Source organism: Lineus longissimus, chromosome 4, assembly GCF_910592395.1.
Source record: "Lineus longissimus chromosome 4, tnLinLong1.2, whole genome shotgun sequence".
Classification (NCBI taxonomy): domain Eukaryota; kingdom Metazoa; phylum Nemertea; class Pilidiophora; order Heteronemertea; family Lineidae; genus Lineus; species Lineus longissimus.
The window spans coordinates 9173340-9190275 of record NC_088311.1 but is presented as its reverse complement, the minus strand read 5'-3'; the positions used below and the strand labels follow the sequence as shown (position 1 = coordinate 9190275).

General features: G+C 39.1%; 1 protein-coding gene across 6 annotated transcripts; it reads left to right on the top strand.

Moving 5' to 3' along the window:
* The first annotated feature begins 829 nt into the window (after window positions 1–829).
* LOC135486339 (uncharacterized) lies at window positions 830–16113 on the top strand. Of its 6 annotated transcripts, none has more exons than XM_064769051.1 (13): window positions 830–1019; window positions 4781–4932; window positions 7247–7312; window positions 9125–9233; window positions 10134–10475; window positions 11055–11227; window positions 11468–11563; window positions 12210–12375; window positions 12814–12911; window positions 13192–13366; window positions 13687–13800; window positions 13995–14163; window positions 14469–16113. In XM_064769051.1, the coding sequence occupies exons 1-13, from the start codon at window positions 999–1001 to the stop codon at window positions 14636–14638; spliced, it is 1851 nt and encodes a 616-aa protein (XP_064625121.1). In that variant the 5' UTR covers window positions 830–998; the 3' UTR covers window positions 14639–16113. The 6 variants fall into 6 exon arrangements, with proteins under 6 accessions (XP_064625121.1, XP_064625120.1, XP_064625119.1 ...); XM_064769050.1 differs by having other exon boundaries at window positions 10104–10475; window positions 13690–13800; XM_064769049.1 differs by having other exon boundaries at window positions 10104–10475.
* The last annotated feature ends 823 nt before the right edge of the window (window positions 16114–16936 follow it).

Genomic DNA, 16936 nt, shown 5'->3' with positions numbered 1-16936 from the left:
GTTGGCTATCCCCGAGCTGGGGGGGGGGGGGTCATTTTGGAATATGAATTAGGCCTATACAAGCACTGCCCCCCCCCGTATGCCTGTGGGGGGGGGGGGGGGGGGCAGACCATCACACCAAAAAGCTACCCTGTGTAATTTGATTCTAAAGGAGAACTATAGGCAGGAGCATCAGGGGGGTTAAATTGGCCATCTTCAGGTGACTAATATGGCACGGTAAGGGCACTGGGTCATGTTTAATTAACCATTAAACATATCCCTCGTTCAAGCGTGAATAATTTTGACATCATTAAAGATGGGAGAGACCCTATTGGCGATTTGTCTAACTTTATCTTGCCTAGGCCTACTTGGCTGCTGCCTATAGTGTCCCTTTAATTCCTCTCATCGTTGCTTTACTAATTTCATCACATTTGACCCTCAAGTGAGTTTTGGACTCGACTTCGGCCTACGTTGGACTCCGTCACACCTTAGAGTAGCCAGACAAGTCACACCGGTTCAGCAATATTAATGGGATAGAACTTTGCGTTTGCATTTCGCGGGTTTGCGGAAACTCCTAATGACGATCCTCGCCGTGTCAGCTGGCAATCATTCCTGATTCCACATTTTAGAACGCCCCAAGTTTGCATAAATAGTCGTCGGTTCGTAGCTTCTCTAAATGTGTTTTACTAACTACAAAAAATAAAAAACAGATAGAAAGATAGAAAACACAACAAAATTTGCCTTCCGTATGCACTATATATGTCAAAACTACTTTAGTTACTATTTTGGTATTATTGTAATGGTATTGAATCGCGCGCTACGAATAGTGTTAATTCAGAGTATGTAAACATCTACTGAGCAACTGAATTTGGCATGTAAACTGATCAAAGATTGCCGATTTTACACAATAGAAAACATAATTTCTCTCGTATTTTATTTTCTGTGCGTATGATCAGCATGTCAAGCTTCTAAAGGCACCATAGTTGTTACCGATTTTCGTATAATAGTTCTCAATCACCATGCCCAAAGTTGGGAGACGGGTGAGTAAAAGTCCCTTTTTCCGTTTCGATTTCTTTCTTCAATTCATTCATCCTCCCACATTCATGATTCATTGCCCCACAGGGTCAGTACGGGTGAAACTATTGTAAAAATAAAATGTCCATGAAGGGTTAAGGAAGGAGAAGGAGAAGTAATCCACAGAGGACCCTTTTTTAAATGATTTGACCTCTTACCGACACTTGTCGATTGATATGATTCGGCCTGTGACCCTCCTCATCTCATGATTGCTACCTTCATGATCAGATCTTAACATTTATCTTCCAATTTCTCATTTGTCTTCCAGTCCATGGCGTGCATCTTTTTCTTTCGTTGTTGTCATGCAGAGTCATTTCAGTCAATGTAGCATAACTGTAACTGGCTGGTTGCAGCTTGCATCTGAATGCATGTCATGTAGGCCTACACAACATGCATGCCAGTGTAGTAGAGATGACATGCTTAAATCATTTGCGGAATGACACCTGGTAACATGACCAAGTCCTTAAAATGCAACTCAACAAAACTAAGGCTGCGCTATAGTTAAGATGTAAAATAGTTAATTTCTATTAATTGTTTGATTGCAGAATCAAGGCACATCAATAACTTGAAAATTGAGAAAGAAAAAGTTCCCACACCCCAAGTGCCTTGTGCTATTGTCATGGTGGACATGCCTGCTTATACTGCTATTGCTACCAGTTACCACATTCAGTAAAATCTGGGATAAAACAGATGGTTCCAAAGTCAAAATCTTTCATGTCTTTCCAAATTCTGATCTTTCTTGTCTACCGCCATGACCGCTGACCGGTAGTTGAACAGGCGAAAATATAAGAAATTTTTATATCAACCCCCCACCCCCACACACAGACACATACATGCGCACACATCCATTTTGAGACAGATATCTGAAAATCCAAGGAATGAAATAAGCATTGCCTACTATTGATTTACAGGATTTGTTACCTTGCCCTTGAGCATCAATTTCAAATGAGGTAAAGCCTAGGCTAAGCAAACTTTCTAATAAGATAATCAGAACAGATCCCCTGACAATTCCAAAGGACTATCCTTCTATGACATACAATTTCTAATGTGGATTTTGTATTATTGAGCAGTGCAGGGTCTTCAAGAGAGCTTTGGTTCCATAAAGTAGTTATCACCATTCAGTAGACTGTCTTGTAAGCATTCAATTTAAAGCTTCAGACTTTTTGAGTACGGCCTATGAAAGCACCTCTAATTGAGATATAAGCTAAGCTCATCGCACTTAAAATCTTCTTGGTTAGGAGAGTGAATAATTTGGCCCATGATGATGTACATATATTCTTACCAAGTCAAAATATTATTTTGCCAAATTATAAAAATGTTTTTATATGGACTGTTTGCTTCGGTAAGGCAGAGATCAAAATAAGATGGATAGCCTTGAAAAAGCATGTGATTTTGGACGCATGCCTCTTACTCACCAACATCTGAATGAATGCTGGGAAAAAAACCTTGATTGATTTCTCTCCCCTTCACAGTGTTGTGCATTTGATTTTGTGTAACAAACATCCTGCCATGTTGTTGCTATTGGGAACCAATGATATTTATAGTCCTAGTTGAAAATAATAATGTTCTCCCCTCCATTTCATTACTCCATTGCACTTACAGTAGAACCTGTCTATGAAGGCCACCCTTGGGACTGAGTCCTTATTGGAGCAGTGTCCTGATTAAATAGAGGTCAAGTTTAATGTAAACAACCAATTCAGTACCAAATGCAGTGTCCTAGTCCTACCTAATGGATAGGGTGTCCTTGATAGAGAGGTCGCCGCTTATGGTGGTCCCACTGTATTTCAGGAAGTTATTCTATTCCAGCCTGACAATGTTTTGATCTGTTACCGTTTAGGGCCAAAACTAAGGCTTTCCTGTGTGCGATATGTTATGCAATGTACAGCCTAAATGCCCTTTATGAATTTGGGCCTATCCTATGATTTTTTACAAAGCTTTGGCGAATTTCACAAGGGGAAGTTGTGAATACAAACTGGTACTTTACAACAATAGATTTTGTAATGACCAGAATCCTGTTTCTTTTTATCTCCCCTCCAGTGTTAGAAAATCAGTTACAGTTGAACTGATCACCATGTCTTGGAGCAAGAAGGTAACCTTTTGTATTGGTTGAGAATGAAGGAATTGATACCGAACTGGCGGTTTTGGTTGTCTCGGCAAACATCGCAAGGGTAGAATTAGGCAATAACCAACTCTCCTCGCTGAGTTCTTGGGCAAATGACAGCCTCACCCAAACGATATTTGGTGAGAAATTATAGTAACAGCGACAGTGATGTATCAATTTCTATTCTAAAACACCTTTTGAACTAAACATTGGGATGTGATTTGTCTGCTTTTTGGCTACCGGTTACTTCAAAATTTTGCACCAACCCAAGTGGCTGTGATAACCTTACCATAGGCTTTACTGCTGCCATGAAAATGAGGCACAGTGCTTTATACACACTGTAAACGGTGCTTTTAAAAATGCTGCAACCAAGGTGTTTTAGAATTCATCACAATCACATCGAACGTTATACTGTTTTGTGTTCACTAAGTTTTCATATTCATTGTGACATCAATCCCAAATTTATGAATTTCTTTGATTGTTGATAAGTGCATGTTGTTTGTGAAAGTTTGGTCACACTCCAGGTTTGTTTATTTCAGCCTACACCTGGTCATTTGCAGCATATTGTTGGTTTTGATGTGGTACAGTTGATAGTCAGTGCTTAGCATGCCCCAGCCCCCATTTCCTTGAGTCACCCAATTGGATTGTGACCACATGAGAACCAAAATAAATACCATGTAGCTGATTTTAACAGTCCTTGACAACTTGATTTATTGATGTCACACGATTTCATTGATATCACATTTTTATCTACTTCCCCTATCTGCTTCCTCCAGGAACTCCTAGTAAACACAATCACATGTCCTAAGTACCGATGCATGCAACGATGATTCCTTGACAACTTGACTTAAAAAGGCACGATTTCATTGATTTCAGTCATTTTCATTAACTTCCCCGAGCTGCTTCCTCAATCCTTATCATGCTTTTAGGAAGTTGAGTGTGGTCAATATCCTGGATGTATTCCACAGTTCCAAAGTTATTGGGCCATGCTTTTGAGGGCAGTGTAACCTTAAAAATTCAGAGACATCAAGCCTTTTTAGCTCTGAAGCTCCTTCACCAAAGAAATCAGGAGTAGGCCCTAATTTTACTTGTCCAGGAATCATAATCATTCTGAATCTGAACCATCAGAGGTAACGGTGTGACAGAGTCTGGGTCAGCGGAGTGGATCCAAAACTCATAGGTCAAGATGGGAGTCTGTGTGAATGTGATAAAAGTTCATAAAGATTTTTAAATCTCAAGTCATGGAAGTGGATATAAGGGGTTTCCACAGCCTTCAATATTAAAAAGTGTTTAAAATCTGAAATGCCTAGAAGCAGAAGCCATTTTCCTGCATTTCCTCCGTAAAATATCTCTGGCTATGATTATGAAAGGGCATGTCGTGTACAAAATCTATGTGAGCAATGGGGGGGGGGGTCAGAACCAGTGATGATAAAATGACTAGTATGTGACATAACTGAATTGAAAATGCACTTAATTTTGCACAACTAAAACCAGTCTTGCATCTGCTAACCCCTCATGACTCTGCACAATAAATAATCGAAACATTACATTGCAATCACTGTAACTGTTGACAGATGAAAATCCACTATTTTTGTCATCTCATCTCATATCACAATCCTTTTTTAGAGCGACCATGCCCTGCATGACTACCTACGTAAGGACAATCGCGTCCAGGCGAATGCCCCGTTTGGGACATTCTACACACCGAACATTCGGATGAAGATTGTTGGCGGCCGGCCGGTGCAAGTTGTGGAGGGGGAACTCATGCCTCAAGAAATGTAAGTATTGGGTGCATGGACCCTGGGGTATGTCTTATCACATTAGGAAACAGCATCCGTTATGTCCAAGGCGTGGACTTGGAGGAACTGCCTTGACTAAGATAATTTGAAAACGAAAGCAGAAACTGTGCCGGGTACATTATTTGTTGCTAGAAACAGATATATTGAAGGATCTTCACAAATTGGGGTTGGTGACAACTCCCCAAATTGGCGACATCCCACAAAACGCTGATCCTTGCCTTACTGGTGGAGGGGAATATTCCGAATAGCTGGAACTCGACTGGTCACCACTATCATGACTATTGTATGGAGTTATTGTAAAACATCATCGGCAGCTGCATGCACTGGCTTCAAAATGTCTTTTTTAGACATACATAGTCGATAATGTTAAATAGTTGTGTCGAAATTAAACTTCTGACTTCTCTTGCTTTATTCTTGATGTAAGTTCAAAAAGTTGAATGACTTTTGGCCCCAACATCGAACTTCTTGAAGTGTTCAAGCCAAGCCATGTAACATCATCGTCCCCAGCAAACACCCCGTTCTAAAATTCAATTTCTTTTCTTCGATAGACCTTTAGGTACGTTTACAGTTCAGAAACGATTTTAAAAGAGACACCTGAAGGAATGTGATATTGGAAATGAATGATCATAAATAGATTAACCAAGTCTTTTTGGAGAGTTGATCGAACTCTACAGGTAGTCTGGATTGATATGATTGAATGAGGTCATCTTTTTAAAATTGATGTGATTGCCTTTTAGAACGTGAATGCTCAATTGATCGGGCCTCCTGGAAATGGCATTTTCATTGAATGGCTCTTTCAATGAGTTTCATCACTTATTGAGGGTAATGAAGGGGCTAATTTGTGCTACATGTAAACAATAATTAGCAGATCGGGAAAAAAAAATTTCAATTCGAGCATTTACTACAATATCCATGAGTATCGATGAGTGGACCATTGGTGTTTTATGCAAAATACCACAGAGAACATTCTTTCATACAATCACAATAGGGTTTCTTGCTTGATCCTTTTATGTTCTGGAAATAGAAGGCAGTGCATTTTAAACAGGCGAAATGAAAATAAAACTTATTGTGGGTGTTCTTAGTCTGATCCAGCGTAGGCCTAGTTTGGGGGTATTTGTTCAGGAATATAGAAGCTAAGCCGATGTCTAAATACTGTTCAGTGTGTCTAAGGTAAACACTTAGCAATGGAGATGAGCTTCAAGTCCATTAAGAATATAACCTTGATCAGGTGCCAATTTGGCCTGATCCTATTCTATCTCGCTATGAATAAGGTTTGACACCGACAAGACTCTTTTATATTTTAGTATAAAGTGTAGAGAAACTGGTCAGGTATCCTTAGGATCCGACCCAAACAAGCAGCTCATATCTTAAGAAACCAATTGGTTCATGTATTCAATTCAGTGATTGCTTTATAATAGCTGCAAGAATGGTTGTAAATGGTTGTCAAGTAGGTATGATTATTAACAATCAAAATGACATTCACGAAAATTGGTGTTTTCTTGACCTGTTCATTATAAGCCCTATAAGTTGACTTTAGAAGTTTCAAATGCTTAATTTAATATATTGTAATATGTGTAAACATTCTACTGTTGTATGCCTTCACTCAAGTTCATTTAGTTTATACAAAGTACAGCAATCAGTACTTTTCAACAGCAAGCTCTAAAAGGGACAGGATTAATACGCTTGACCTCTCTCAGCGATTTTTTAGGCCTACATAGTATGCATTGGCTATAGTATTTAAGCTGTAGCTTTGAAAAGTTTAAGGGAACGTTTCAGTCGGACTTGACCGGGAGGCAAGGGGTTAAGTAACGTAATGATAACATTGATTGAGAGAGTTCCTTTTGGTTTGGGCACATATATGAAGTCAAGTGCTGCATTCATTGCCTTTAAATGCAGCACTGATTGGAAGTGTCCTCACTTAAGATACACCAAGCCAGTTCAGACCAGTTGAATAGTGGATATTCCTCCTTAATAAAAGTGGAGCAGTTGAAGGGGTCGAGCAACTTCAGACGTGAGACGTCTCGCAAATTAGGTCAAAAGGTCAGACGTAAAAAAATCTGATTGTTTCGTGGATGACACGATGATCTCATGACGTCACGCGCAGGACATCATGTCTTTTGATCCAAGCAAGTGCTGCTCTTATAGGAATACAGTCTATTTCTTCGACATTTATCAAAATGGGTCCTCAAGATGTAGAGTGATGCTTTACCGGGTACTGATATTACAATCACATCAGTAAAAATCATGGACAAATGCTTGGGTTAAAAGTATTTTTGCTTCATTTTCTTGCCAGGTGTGATACGCCTGTACCTAGGGCCCGACTACCTTTCTTTACAAGACCGCTCAATCCAATCCAATGGTACATGTTTATTTCCAACCTCAGTAAGTTGGTAACAAGACTAAAGAGGGAGCTGAATGATGATTTTGTAGCAGTCACCTCTATGGAAATCTATAAAACCTGGTTTGAAATGGCAAAAAGTAGATGGTAAAACAAATGCATCTTATCATAATCAAACATTTCATTTCAACTCTCAGCTGTTCCGTGATTCAGAATATTTCATCAAGTACTGTTCGATGATATTATTACTAAAATAAACAGCCAGTAAACTGATTTTACTGGCTGTTTTGTCTTAATTTGCCAGACGCAAGGACGTCTACTGCATTGTAATCAATGTAAGTTCGAGGTTTCTGAAAAACATCTTTTTTTCCAGTTGTGGGCGTAGTCTTTTTATTCATGTTACTGAGGTTGGATTCCTGAGGTTGTAGGGTGCTGTGGTTTGAGCTGCTTGGTAGAAGTAGACTGCATTATTATGATCAACTAACTTACGTTGTGGTATGTTGCAAATAAATCGTAGAAGTTTTATCCTGTTTACTCGAGTTTCACTGATCTAAGACTTGTTGATATATTACAAAGGAGCTGAAACAAAAGCCAAGCCATAACATGACGTCATGATCATCGGACAACCTGGTATCGTGAACTCATTCTCTTTCCGAACTGAACTTTCGAATGGCATTGAAAAACCATGTGCAAGATATCTAGCTTAAATTGAACATTAAGAACTGGTCTTCGATCGGTGAATCCAGAGAATTTGCCTTTATATGCTGTGAACCTTCAATGGCTCTATTAATCATGTTAATTATGAGTGTGCAATGTTTTGGATCTTATTGGCTGGGAGCACAGAGAGGAAAATCTCTGCAAGATCATGTTGCAGGTCTTCATGAAAGCGAACAATTTCTTTATTCGTGTCCGGTGTTTAGATGACACAATGCCAGGATGCTAATAAAGCCCCCAGCTGACGTCAATATCGTGTACGGTACAAACTGCCTTCTCGCCAGTCGCTTGGCATTAGAGATAGTGTTTTGGAAGTAAAATGGTGTCTCATAAGCCAAAAGCTGGCTGGCCCGATCATTAGGGGTGACATTATAATAAACAAACTTTACTTCTAAAACAAAAAGGTGCATATTTCGTTTAATAATTCAGGATTTTTTAAGGTCCTCTGCGACAATATCTTACAGACATTTACCTGGGTGTGTCCATAGCTTTGCATTGAATTATTGTTTTTGCTGTCATAGTGAATTTGAGATTCTACTATGATAATATCCTGGTACCCATTGAGACGAATCCACTACTCATTTCATGTTTAGCAACACAGCTTGTTATATTAACTAGCTCACGTTTACATGTAGTTGCATGGGATGTAGGGTTGATGGTTGCATACATGTACTCAGTAGACCATAATCTGAATTAAAAATGCACATCAATGTGGAACTTTTTCCTTCCACCTAAATTTCCAGCTGATGCAACTGGGACATAGTATAGTATTCCCTGAATGGTGTAACAAAATGTCGATATTATTACCCAGCAATAGTTCCGTATCTCTAAAATCCCTTACTTGATCAAAAGCAAAATTGATATTGCATGAGGCAAGCCTTGAAAATATTGCAGCCTGTATCAAGTATGGATCTGTACTTGCCTGTATGTATACCAGTCAAAAGGTAAAACTAGACATACCAAGCAGCAGCTTCAGGGACAAATTCATTGCCTTTTAAGCTGTATGCCAGAGATTTGACAAGGTGCAGGAAACAACTAAAATTGCATCGTTCTTTGAAATTCTTGCTAAAGAACACGCAAAGTAGATATAACTTTGAAATTATTACGTGCACTTTTCAGCACGCAGCCACCGCAGTCAGTTAACCCCACACCACGAGCCACATTTGCCAGTCCTGAAGTCACGCAGCCTGATCCACGTCTTAATGCTGGTTATTCAACTGCTCAAGCGGTAAGTACCCCCTGCCATGCCAGCACCGCCATGTGGTGTGCTAAGAACTAACCTGTGCTTATTCTTTAGAGAGGAACTTTTATCTGCTGTTTGCTTCAGTTTTCGTTCAGCCTCGCAATTACAATGTACACCAATACACATTGCTTAACGTTGTGTAATCAATTTAAGTTGTCTAATTAGGGGATGTCTCAAAAACAGTTAACACAAGACACTCAGTTACCGATTTCACATCACAGCTTCTTGTAACACATTCTGTGACATGACAGAAATGATGTAACGAAGCTTAATTTGGCTCCATATTTCTCACTTATTTTGCAATCTGTTCATTGCTTAACTCTATTTTCATTTATTTCTCCATTACATGTTGTTTTTCTGTGTTGTCCTGCTTCATGTTGACCTGCATGCTTTGTGTTCTCAAGGAAAGGATTAACCAGGTTTGGAAGGAAGAATTAACTAAAAAAACTAAGGATAATGGTGATTTCAGGAACTAAAAATAGCACTTGCTGAAAGTCATTGAGTCAATGAGTGTACGTCAGAACTTGAGATACTCTTTGGAGAAACTCTTCAAATATGTTGATTGTCCAAGCTTACAACATATATATATAAATATATACCTGGCTTCTTGTTGTCCTACAACCACAGTTATCTGCATGTGGTGTAAAAATCTAAGCTTAAACAGCTATGATTCAAAGGGCTCAAACATGTCCAAAGTAATATAATTCCGTTCTCATTACGTCTTGTTTCAAAAATGCTGTTGCTTTTCTGACCTTCATGTAAAAACAAAAGTTGTTTGCTTCTTACCTCCTGCTTCAGCCATTCACAGACATTCAGCATGTTGGTCAACTGGTTTTGTACATTTCCTATTTTCAGGATCGCTATAATTCTCATCTTCATCAACAGCCGCTCAACCCGCACTCTGTCTTGCCGCCGATCTCAACAAGATCGCCACCACCAGAGGCAGCACCTATACACGCATATCACACACACGAAGTCACATCAGACCCACTATCCGAGTCACCCCGGTTGTACCGGCTGCTGCCCAGAGATACGTACCTACCCCGAGAGCCCCTCTTCCTAAAGCGAGATGAGGAGTTGCAATTATCGAGGATACTTCGTGACGAAATGTCGAAAGTCAACCCGAATAAAGTAAAGGATGTCTATATGGATCTTCTAGGTTTAGATAGGAATATGACTTGTTATGTTTCATATCAGGATCTCAGCTTAGCTTTCACAAAAAATCAGGTAAAATATTTGTGTCGCTTACATCCATTATAAAACTTTCCCATTGGAAAGAGTGCCTACTCTCATTCTTCAAGCCATCAATGACTGACTAGCCAGGCTCTGTAACAACTTTGACTTCAAATTCAACAAGTTTATGCCAACATCACTGCTAACACCAACTGAGAAACCAAAATGAGTGCAGAAAATGAGTGGCACAGAATGTACTACAAAAAAAGGCAAAAAGTGGACAGCTGGGTCTGTCTCTGGAATCCCAGCATGTGCAGAGTTTGGTGCAGTGATAAAAGAAACAACAGTGATACAAATTTCATGCAGTTTTTAAAAAAGAAATGAGAAATCATAACAAATGACAGAGGAAATATTATTTTAAGGCCTTACAATTTTTGCAGGACTCATTTGAGCTTAAAGTATGGATTAACACAACAGGGCTACACAATGCTGTTGATAGGCCTGTTCCTTGTGTATGGAATATTATTTGGTTCTTGTGGTATTTTCCAAACACTCTGACCCACAGTCCTTTACATATGTGTGGACCTAGTCACAACTTTTCTTCTAAAATTCAAATTCGATTTGTTTCAACAGGTTCACATACCGCCCCAATTATTACGCCTCATAGCTGCATTATATGTGTCAACGCGGGAATACGGTCTAGTCAACTACGAGAAGCTTATCACATTCATCGGCGGGGCGGCAAAGATGGCGGGACGAGACCAGTCGCCACCTGGGTATAGACAATCGTCACCTCCGTTCCACAAGTAAGTTAGTACTCTACGATTGCCAACTTGTTTTGCTAACAATAATAACAGGTACGACCAGAATGCACTTACAACTTGCTATATATGCACCAATTCAGTTGCAACTGTGTGCACTTGCTCTTTGTGATACTATTACTGAAATAAAAAATTAAAAAGTTCGCCTTCCTCCTGTCAATCAATTTAATCAAAGTTTGTTTAACTCTAATCACGATTTCCTGAGTGGCTGTGTCTTTCTTTCAGCTCAAAACAATCAAATAACAATAGTCCCAGTGAAAGTCTTCAAGATCGACCTAACTATTATAACCATCCCGATTCCCCTTCACCCGGGGAAAGAGGGTAAGTATACTAAACAAAGCTAAAACCTTCAAAATCTAAGTTTAGACTCTATCAGTGCAACATGTTTATTTCAGCTTAATTTCAGCAGTCCCCCATGAGTATATGTGACCCGCCACGGCAAAATGAGTCGCATGTCGCACAGAAGATGAGCCTAAAATGACAATAGAACATAATAGAAGAAATTGATAGGCTCAGATTTCACAAAAGGCAGACCATAGTAAAATGAACAACCAGTCTGTCTCAACCTGTCAAGCTCAGAGCGACATGCGACTCATTTTGTCATGGTGGGTCACATATTTTATCGGATTTACTCATTTTTGGAAATCCTGGCACCTGACATCACTTTCATCACATCTGCTACTAACTAAAACAATTAGTCTGATCCGTTGGTGAGCCATCTACTGACTGTTGGATGAATTTTTCAAAGAATAATAAACATTTTAACGGAAGGACTAAAAAAGGGTCATTTTGCACACAGCGGAATTTCCTTGAATTTAGATTTTTGATCATCCAGATTATTTCATATGACAGCTAGCTATGGACAGCGGCCTCAATTTGCCGCGTAAATTTCCTTGCGTTTAATCGTGAACCCTGGTTCTCATATTAAATATGGTATAAAACATCAAAAATTTTCCCATGTCTTTAGTTCGAGCCCGAGACGAAGTCCTGTGCGAGACCGGGATGATGCAAAGTTAGTCCGCCTCATTGAGCAGCAGTTCCTAGCAGCCCCAGACAGAGTTGATATCGACAAAATACGATCTGTTTTTGCCGAAGCTGACAGGACACATAGAGGAACCTTGTCTAAGCAACAGGTAATAATAAATAATAATAATAAAATACCATATATTAAAGTGCTCTGTACATGCCATGCATGCTCCAGAGCACTGTACAGTAGATAAAAACGACCAAGAAGAAAAGTTCTTAAAAACATTATAAAAGTCCAGAAAATTCGATAATACTAATATGGATTAAAACATTTGAATTGCACGATAAAAGTTTTGATATTCAAACTAAGGAAACCTGTCTCCAATCTATTATATGAATGATTAGTTTTGAAATACCCAGTTAAGACCTAAGCCAGGCAGGAATAAGTTCTCATTCATAAATCTGAGCAGTTTCGAGGAAACCTGATGGTGATATTAAAGTATTCTTCTTTATTTTTGATACCATGATCCCATGAATAGCGATGGAAACTTGTTGGACTGGTGTGAATGTCTGCTATGCTACATACGAAAATTTGACGATTTCAGATCAAGCAGGTGGCATTGCTGTGTCGGTTACCCCTCCAAGATGCAATCCTGGACCGTATCATCGAGCGATGTGAGGACAGGGGCCTAGGCCAGTTTGAGTAAGTACCCACATCGGGTATTTTCATGCCTTGGAAGAGTGCAGTCAGACATGACAGAGACTCGGGACAATGAATTTTGAGCATTGTTGTCGTCCCATGTCCTGCCTACATTTTCTTCTGGTCATGACGTTTTGTTTCCCTTGAGTTGTAGAGTAGTCTTATTTTAAAGTGTTTAAGTAATTTTCTTTCTGCTCTCTTTTCATGAGCAATGTTCTATCCTCTGTCATTGGCCAGAACATTATGACTCTTGAATGATTAAAAATATTTTGTTGATTTTTAGTTGGATCCAATTCGTTGAGTTCATTGAGAGGATTCAGCCAGCCTCCACAGGCCTTCGTATTCCGACAAGTAAGAAACCTAGAGAGTTTGCCAAACATTACCCCACCCCAGGCTCTAACTGGCCAAGAGCGGAGGGTGCCAGTGATTCGCCAAGACAAAGATCTCCTGAGAAATCGGTGAGTTTACCTGGATCTAACTTTTTAGCTTCTTATAGTCCCCCGCTCAAAAATAGGATGGAGACCAAAGCTTCTTAGTGGCTGCTCCTAAACTTTTGAAATACACCTCCCAGAAATAAGAGCTATCAGAAATATATCGATTCATTCAAAACAACTATAAATCTTGACTTCGTTTAAAAAAACATTATAGATTGAAGTTAGATGTGTTTTTCCGCAACTTGAGCTGGGCGACCTGGAAAGGTGTATCACAAATATCTAGAATTGTTTTGTTGTACATGTTATAGTTAAGTGTGTGAATCAATTAACCTTCTTCTCTCCAGCAGCAACATTACAACACATTGCAGTATAACATTCCAAGAGTTAATTTTGACCATGATAAAAACCAGTTGAACAGCATGGAGAAAGAAATTCGAAAGCTGGAGGAACAATATCTGGTTAGTATCAAAAAGAGCAATGGAGAGTAATTTCGAGAAGATTTATTATTATCTCCAACTAACTGTACTACATGTACATCACACGTCTGATAGATCTCATATGGGCTACGCTTTTCGTCAGATTGAGGTATGGCTGTCCCTATCCTGCCCTTGCAAAATGACTGTCTTCTAATTCACCTTTCTCCCTACCGCAGGAAATGAAGGACAAAATGCTCCATGAGCCGAGGTATGGGCCAAAAGGACAAGATATCCCACAGCCAAAGCCGGCAGAAAAAGCAGGTCGGGACATCAATGACAAACCTTGGTTTGATCGATTTCTGAAACTTGTGGAAGGGCTCTACAAGAACGATGTTGACAACAATGGTGAGTTGACAAGAGAAGCCCAGTTATAGTTCATTTTATGAGAAATAGTGCTGCAGGGAAAATGCCTCAAATGGTTGGGAATTCAGGGGTGTATATTAGTTAGTGAGGGAGGTCATATCAGCCATTGACTATATACACCAGTATCGACTGACGATATTTTAGCGTACATTGGCAGGTCATGATTTGAGCTCTAGCAGACTCATATGCTAACAAGACAGTGGTAGTAATGAAACATCAGAAAATTTGGCACACTTACTATAAAGTGAACGATACCTTATGACATTACCTTAACCCCCTACTTTTAGGTCGACTCCGCGCTGATGAGGTGAAATGGCTGACTAATGAGTACGACAATGCTTACAATTTACACTTGCCGGCTGAGCTGAAGGAAGAAGCGTTACAAAGAGCAGTGCATGATGGGAACAAAGTCGAACTCGCAACATTCGTCAAGTTTCTCGGAATGGCAAACCCTTGAATTTGATCCTCCCAAGAATAGATCGTAATTGAATCATTATAGTAATACAAATGAAAGTAACGGAGCGGAAATATCCTAGAAATAGCCGAAATATTCAAAAACTGATGGAAATTAGTGAAAGATAGGTCAGAATGTATATTAGTGCGCAGACAGACTCAAATCTTAGTCAATATCCCAAATCAGGATAAGCATGTTCACTCAGTAATATTTAATGACTTGTCAGAAAAAAATTGCTAACTGTGTAGCCCTGATTATTTTTGCTGGGCATCGCCAACACCATCTTCTTATGAAAACATTTAAAGTGATAAGATAGCTTTATACAGAAATGTCTGAAGAAGCACTCCCGCAAATAAGAAACACTTAAATATCCTTTTTAAAGGAATCACGGACCTGATGAAAAACTACTCGGATAACTCTACAGAATATTATTTTTCATTGCTGTTGTTATGATGAATTTATATCTGTTGAAGTGTTTTTTGGGAGTTGGCTAGTTTTAACATTTTAACTGTGCGTTCTATTACATGTATATATTTGTATCCCATTCTATCTGTTGAACTGTGCTCTTGCTGTAGTATAAAAAGTGTTACTGCTGATGTCATTATAGCAAGACTACTATTTGCGAGTTTAACAAGTTTGTGAGTTAAGTGAGGGGGTCGATACGCAAACATAAGATAGCATGAAAGTTACTCATCTAATGATATAATCATCGAAACATCCATCCATTCACAATTTCAAGTTTGAAAATAACCTTTTCGCTGAAATTTAGGGCTGCGAAAATGGAGGGGGTCACAGTATTGTTGTTTGTAAATAGAATTTCTGTGTAGAGCCAAAAAATCACAAAATGAGAGAAAATAATCAAAACTTGTTGATACTAGGTACTTGCATTGTATATTTTGATATCTATTTATTTGTACTGTTTATAGTTGTACATTCTAATCATGTTGTTCTATCGTTGTCTATTATTAGCTGTAAATATTTCATATTCAATTTTGTCAGGAGGCAATAACTTTTCATCGTTTCCTCCTAGCATTGTTCGTACAAGACAAACATTTATGGTGTTTTATGACAAACCTGTAGTTTATAAATGGTGAATGGTGTAAACATTACCTATTGGCGCTGACATATCTTTTAGACCAACAATACTCTGGCTATTGTTGTGGTATCGTTCCTTTGTTTACCAAGTTGTTTTCGAAAATAAAACCAAACTTGTTTTGAAAATAATTGATGCATAATTTTAATAGCATTTTAAACATTACAGCACTTGTTCCGGAGCCTTGATGCTGCACTTTTTCTTGGATACTATTATATGCTGTGAAGACGTCAGCCAATTGATATCAGCAGATGTTGCCAAAAGATTTTACCAATTAGTAAAATGTTACTTTAATTTCTGATGTTTTGTACAGTTGTATTTGACAATTCTAATGCTTGGTTAACAATTCCGTCCTGTACATGTACATGTACCTGTCTGTGATAATAAAAACTGTTTCTTTACACTCGGTTGTCTTTGAACTTTTATTTGTTGGGCCTTAAAGTTTTCAAAAAGCATTTTTTTGTGGGCAATGAAAACGATACCTCCTACTTCCTGTCCATACAGTTATAGGCTAAGGTGATGCACATGACTCTGTTGTGATGGAAAGACATAAAACATACTCAAGCTGATCGTGGCCTTTCTGATGATACCCATGACACTGCTGCTCTGAGGGAGAGATATTCTGTGATGTTCAGTGTAACTTTAAGTCGAGGACAGTATCACAACCAGAAGGCATAGATAAGATCTCTTTGGATGGCAGTTAAAAGCTTCTCAAAACTAATTTTCCCACATACTGGACATTGCTGATGGGTCAGTCTAGTAGGGAATTCCGAGGCCATCACAATTACTAAAGACTACTTATGGCTGTGACATCATTCTGACAGTCCAGCAAACTTGAACTAAAGACAGCATGGTTGTTAGAGCAGGCATTTAACACACTTAACTTGAGGACACCTTGGCTGAACGATCTGTCTGAGGGAATTACAAAACCCTCCTTATCTGGATGACAGCACCACTGAACTGTCAAGTAAGGAAGCACATCTCCAATAAGTCCACTCCACAGCAGGCATGACACTAGGATGTGTGATAGTCATGACCTGTTCCGACTTGGCATTTGTGTCCAATCGAAGTAATCAACCGGTCATAACTAGAGTCTTTACCTTTTGCTGGTACATCCTGAAACCTGTTAGTTTCAAAGCTCCTAAGGTTTTGCGGACGTGGATGCAGATGTTTTTGCTGACAGGCCAATACCGTTTCAAGAAATTCTC